At 48.2% G+C, this 5,779-nt stretch overlaps 1 protein-coding gene across 1 annotated transcript in view; it reads left to right on the forward strand.

Annotated features, from left to right (window-relative positions):
* AFDN (afadin, adherens junction formation factor) overlaps positions 1-5,779 on the forward strand; it is a 137,602-nt gene that overhangs the window by 110,987 nt on the left and 20,836 nt on the right. The window contains exons 23-27 of the mRNA XM_042782258.1: positions 621-686; positions 1,003-1,076; positions 1,540-1,658; positions 4,615-4,809; positions 5,221-5,312. Of these exons, the coding sequence (XP_042638192.1) occupies positions 621-686; positions 1,003-1,076; positions 1,540-1,658; positions 4,615-4,809; positions 5,221-5,312 (546 nt within the window). The remainder of the gene's footprint in view (positions 1-620; positions 687-1,002; positions 1,077-1,539; positions 1,659-4,614; positions 4,810-5,220; positions 5,313-5,779) is intronic.

Here is a 5,779-nt window from a genome sequence, read left to right on the forward strand (position 1 = left end):
CAGTGTGGGACCTGGCAGCGTTTGGGGGTGATCGTACTCGGGTTTCTAGGCATCAGGACTGACTTGGCAGCAGCAGCAATGCCAGCTGATTAATTAATAACTTCGTTTTTCAGGAGTATCTTTATAAAACAAATAAATAAAAAGTCACATTTCCTGTTAATTTGTAAATTTTACCAAATACAAAGTTAATGCTGTGAATACAGTTTTGATAATAAAAAATACCAAACCCAACCCACTGCCATCGAGTTGATTTTAATTCATAGTGACCCCCATTGGGTTTGCAAGGTGGTAAATCTTTACAGAAGTAGATTGTCCATCTTGCTTCCACAGAGTGGCTGATAGGTCTGAACTGCCAACCCTCCGATAAGCAGTCCAGTGCCTCAGGTGCTGCACTGCCAGAGCTCCTTTTGTTTTGATATGGAGTACAGTTTTCATCATTTTAATTTTCATGCAGAAATGACAGAAATGCATTTCAATGCAGAAATGTGCAGGCAAGTGGTTTTGTGGTAGTACAGCCGTCCATGTGCATGCGGGTGGCTTTGTGGTGTTTTCCTTTACTGAGTATAGTGTGTCTTACTGTGCATTTTTCAGGATCATGTTTCTTTCTTCTTTTTGCTCAGGGTGCCGGTCAAGATAAACTTGGAATCTATGTCAAGTCTGTTGTCAAAGGAGGTGCTGCAGATGTGGTTAGTATGATTTTAAAATGCAACTTTGCAGCCTGTTGTACATTGAACCAGTGGGGGGATAATCCACTGGTATGTTCAGTTATGAAACACCAGCTACATTTGCTAAAAGAAAAATATTCTGGGAAAGCAGAAATATCTGTACTAATTCTCTCTCCTTGCCCCTTCCCCTCCTGTCTGCTGTACCCATATCCTAACACACACACACACACACACACACTCTCACTCTCACTCACTGTTGCGCACTCACTCTCACACACTTGCACACACATACTCGCACACGCACGCCTACACACGTGCCTCTCCTGGGTGTGCGCAGGACGGACGGCTGGCTGCAGGCGACCAGCTCCTCAGCGTGGACGGACGGAGCCTGGTAGGCCTGTCTCAGGAAAGGTATGGTGTACGGGCTTGTTGGCAGGTTAGAGATAGATGAGTGCTGATGGCTGCTACTGAGCATCCCATTTTGGAACCGGAACGTGGAGGATGATGGGAAAGGCCAGGTGCTCACTTGGCAGCTTTTAGAGCACAAAGCCCTTAGAGTCCATGGCATTTTCTTGATTAGGGAGTTACAAGTATGTGCTTTGGTCTGGAGATGTTGCTTTGGAACTAAGACAACAGAAATCCTCTTAGTCCTTGATGCAGTACTGAATATTAGGTTATTAATATTAACAAGATGTGTCTGCATGTGTTCCTGGTTAATTTCCAGAGGGCCAGGTGAGCAGCTGGCACTGTGTCTGAAGGGAGAGCACCACTTAGAATAGCAGGCGGAGCTGTCATGCACGGCCATGGTAGCAGTCACGGGGGGACAGGGGTTGCTGTGTTTCTTGTGTCCAAGTTCGTGACGTTCTCTTCCTAGGGCAGCAGAACTCATGACAAGAACCAGTTCAGTGGTGACACTGGAAGTAGCGAAGCAGGGAGCCATTTACCACGGCCTCGCCACACTGCTCAACCAGCCCTCGCCCATGATGCAGAGGGGTAAGTGTCCCTATCGGGTGACCGCCTGCTGCTGGGAGTGCCTGGCCAGAGCGCACCCCTGCTGTAAGCCAGGTATCTTACACTCACGGACACCCGTGGTAGGTGTGGTCGGGATTATTTTTACTCCAGTTTTAAAGAAAAGGAATTGGAGGGTAAGAGCAGTTTAGCAAGGTGCCCAAGATACTAGCTCTCGGTTGCTAGACCCAGGATTCAGAGAGGGTCCATCTGACCTGGGCACCCTTCCCTCAGAACCGCATGGCCAACCTGTGTGTGAGCAGTTTGGTGCTGGCAGGCTTCCACATGCCTGGCCAACAGTGGATGTTCAGGGACCATACGTGTGGGTGTGCGGGCGTGTGTGACTGGATCTCTGGCTGTGACAGGCTAACAAGTGGAAGGCCTTTGAAGGAAGAATAGAATTCTTAACTGAGTAATGGTGCATGCATACGTGAGGGTGTAGTTAGGTAGTCTTGCATTCACCGTGATGGACATGAGCAGCCAGTTACGTCTAACTCACTTTAAACTGAAAACTCAGTGACTTGAATATCAAGTTATTTGCTGTGGAACCACAGTTTTGAAATGACACCAAAAATATCAGAATAAAATCAGTATGAAGGTAGAGCTTTGTGAACACTTTGTAACAGGCCCCTGGAGAAAACCCAACAACTGCCATTCTCTCTGAAATCGGTAAATGCCGCCTGCATCAGCCTTAATGACATACGTCGCTATATGCATACGTGGCCCTCATCCCTGTGAGTGAGAGTTCTGGGTGCTCACAGCCCGAGCCCAGGTCAGCCCCTGCTGGTAACTGACAGCATGGCAGAGCTCCTAAGCCTCACACCCGTCCATTTGCAGCCCTTCCAGAGCTGTGTGCTCTGGGACACTTGGATGCAGCACCCACTGTACTGGTGCATACCACAGCTGACTCTCTTAGTTGTCTGATTTCTTAAAGCCATTTAACAGAAGAGTTGGAAGTCAAAGAGGGAGGCTGTCAAAAGCAGAACCTACATGGGGTCATCAGGCTGGAAGACCGGACACAAAGTGATGGACAGAGGGCTGGACAGCGTATCTCACGTGGGGACAATAACACATGGGGGACCATGATGTGACCCCAAGAGAGTGAAAAGTTCACCACTTGCTGAATATGTGCGGCAAGTGTGTTATCTACCTTTCAGTTAAAAAAAAAAAAAAAAAATTCAGAAGTAATTTTGTTGATTTGAAGAGATATGTTTCAGTTTATGAGGAAATAAGCTTTAAAACATACTTTTAAAAAATGCACTTGAAAGCTTTGTAAAGATTCTGTGGAACAATTTTTTTCATTATATGAAAATGAGCTATTTCTTATGTTAAGAACAAGTTCTTTTTTTTGTTATTTTTTTTTTTATTGTGATTTGGGTGAAAATTAACAGAGCAAATTCACTTTCCATACAGCAGTTCACATACACTAGTTCACATACACTTTGTCTCATGACATTGACCACAGTTTACCATAATGCAACAGCTCCCCTCATATGTCCTTCCCATAGTTACCTCTTCCCTGTGTCCATCTCTCCTTGCACTTCTGCCCCTTGAGCTGTCTCCCTGTGCATAAGCAGCCCTTCTTTCTCCCATGATTGTTCTCTCCAAGGAGTGTATCTACCTCAGGTAAAATGTTCAGCTCATATGCCTGTCTTTTGTTTAGCTGGAAACCACAGGCATGGGTTCAATTCCAGACCTAAGGGACAGCTAGGGGCCATAGTCTCAGTGGTTCCACCAGGCTCTATCGGACCAGCAAACTTGCCCCCCCCCCTTTTTTTTTCCCCAAATGATTTTGAGTTTTGTTCCACATTAAGAACAAGTTCTTAATGGAATTGTGTTTTGTATTTTAACTTTTTACTGTGATATGGGTGGAAGTTTACAGAGCAAATTTGTTTTCCATTCAGTAGTTCATGCACATTGTGTTTGATGTCTTTGATTACAGTCCCCACAGTGGAACAGCTCTCTTCCCCTTCCTCCCCTTGCCGTGTCCGTCTGTCCTTCCCGACTTGTAACCTTCCTCCCTGCATAAACGCCGCCCTCCTGACCTCCCATGGCTGATGGTTCTAGGGACTGCACCTCCCTGGTGTCATTGCTCGCCTCATAGGCCTGTCTGTCGTTTGGCTGAAGGTTAAACCATGGGAGTGAGTTCAGTTCCAAACCAGAAGGATGACTGTGGTCCATAGTCTCGGAGGTTCCACCAGACTCTTTATCAGACCAGTGAGCCTCGTCTTTTCTGTGATTTTGAGTTTTGTTCCACGTTTCTTCTTGCTCTATGCAGGATCTCCAGTTTTGATCCCTGTCTGAATGGTTGACAGTGGTAGCTGGACACCATCTAGTTCTTCTGGTCTCGGGCATGTAGGCTGACGTTCTCATGGTCCACTAGTCCCTTGGACTAATTGTTTCTACACCTCTTTGATTTTCTTCATTCTTCTTTGCTCTGGATGAAGAGAGACCAATAGTTGCATCTTAGATAGCCCCTCACAAGCTTTTAAGACCCTGGTTACTACTCACTAAAAAGTGGGACGTAGGACGTAGAACAGTATTTTGTGTAGTGTGTTATGCCAGTTGAGCTTGATGTCCCCTGCGACCACGGTCCTGAGCCTGTGGACCCCAGACACTCTTTCCAGGTATTTGATTGTGGTTAAGAAATTACCCTTTCTTTGCCCTGTTTGTTGGCTTTGTTATATAGATGGACATTTTCATAGCACACACAAGTACGTGTGTATAGATACCATCTGCCAGACCTGTCTGTGGCCCTGGGTATACTCCCGGTTGCCTGCCCATCCCTGACCTTCTTGCCGGCCTCTGTATCCACCTGTAGACAGCTGTTTGTTCTGAACTGAACTCAGCCTTGTAGATTCATCTCTCTCTGAAAGCTGAAGAGGGTTTCCTGTAAAACAGACTGAGAGATGAAAGCCTCTTGACTGTACTTTGATTCTAGTTTCAGATCGCCGCGGCTCAGGTAAGCCCAGACCAAAGAGTGAAGGTTTTGAGCTCTATCATAACTCGGCTCAGAACGGGTCCCCTGAGAGCCCCCCGCTGCCTTGGGCAGAGTACAGCGAGCCAAAGAGACTGCCTGGTGATGATAGGCTGACCAAGAATCGGGCCGACCACCGCTCCAGTCCCAACGTGGCAAGTAAGAAAGAGGACCCGTTCCCTCTTGTCTTCGTCCTTCCCGGGCTGTCCCACCCCCTGCATGGGCACCAGTCAGAGGAGGGCTAGGCACTGGGAGGCATGGCGGCCATCTTGTCTGGAGTAGGGGGTGGCAGGTGACCAGCAGGAGACGTGCCTTTTAAGATCTTATGTAATGGGTGTTGGGGGACACAAGGATGGAGTGGTAGAAGAACGGGCCACGGAGACTCATGCCTTAGACAGCTGCACATTTGCCGGCCCTCCTCTGCTGGAGCCTGGTGCCCGGGCAGCTGTCTCTCTGGCTGCAGCAGCCCAAGACGTGGGTGTCGGGTGGGAAGCTCGCTGGCCAGGCTTCTTGCTGTGTCCCACTGCTTTGCTTGGTTGACAGTAAGCTTTCTCTTCCTGTTTCCTGCAGACCAGCCTCCTAGTCCTGGAGGGAAGCACACATATGCTGCTGGGGCAACAGCTAAGATCACGTCTGTGTCTACAGGAAACCTCTGCACTGAGGTCTGAAGAGATGGGCTGCGTGTCTCCCCCACTCTCCCCATGCAGGCTTCCTCCAGAGTGACTAAGCCCCTAAAACATCTTCCCTCAATAGAGCAGCTGGAATGGAGCCCCCAGATAGGCTGTATTGAATCTTTTGATTTTTGGTTCCATGGTTAAGCTCTCAGCTGTTAACCGAAAGGTCGTAGTTAGAACTCACCAGCAGCTCAGTGAGAGAAGGATGAGACAGTCTGCTTCTGTGAAAATTGACAGCCTTGGAGACCCTGTGGGCAGTTCCACCCTGTCCTCTAGGGGCATTATGGGTCGGAATCAACTCCAGGGCAGTGGGTGTGGTTTGGGCTTTCCTTCTGTGAAGATTGACAGCCTTGGAGACCCTGTGGGCAGGTCCACTCTGTCCTCTAGGGGCGCTGTGGGTCAGAATGGACTCCATGGCAGTGGGTGTGGTTTGGGCTTTGCTTCTGTGAAGACTG

This window comes from Orycteropus afer, unplaced genomic scaffold (assembly GCF_000298275.1).
Source record: "Orycteropus afer afer isolate SDZICR_OR568_19922 unplaced genomic scaffold, OryAfe1.0 scaffold00273, whole genome shotgun sequence".
Classification (NCBI taxonomy): Eukaryota; Metazoa; Chordata; class Mammalia; order Tubulidentata; family Orycteropodidae; genus Orycteropus; species Orycteropus afer.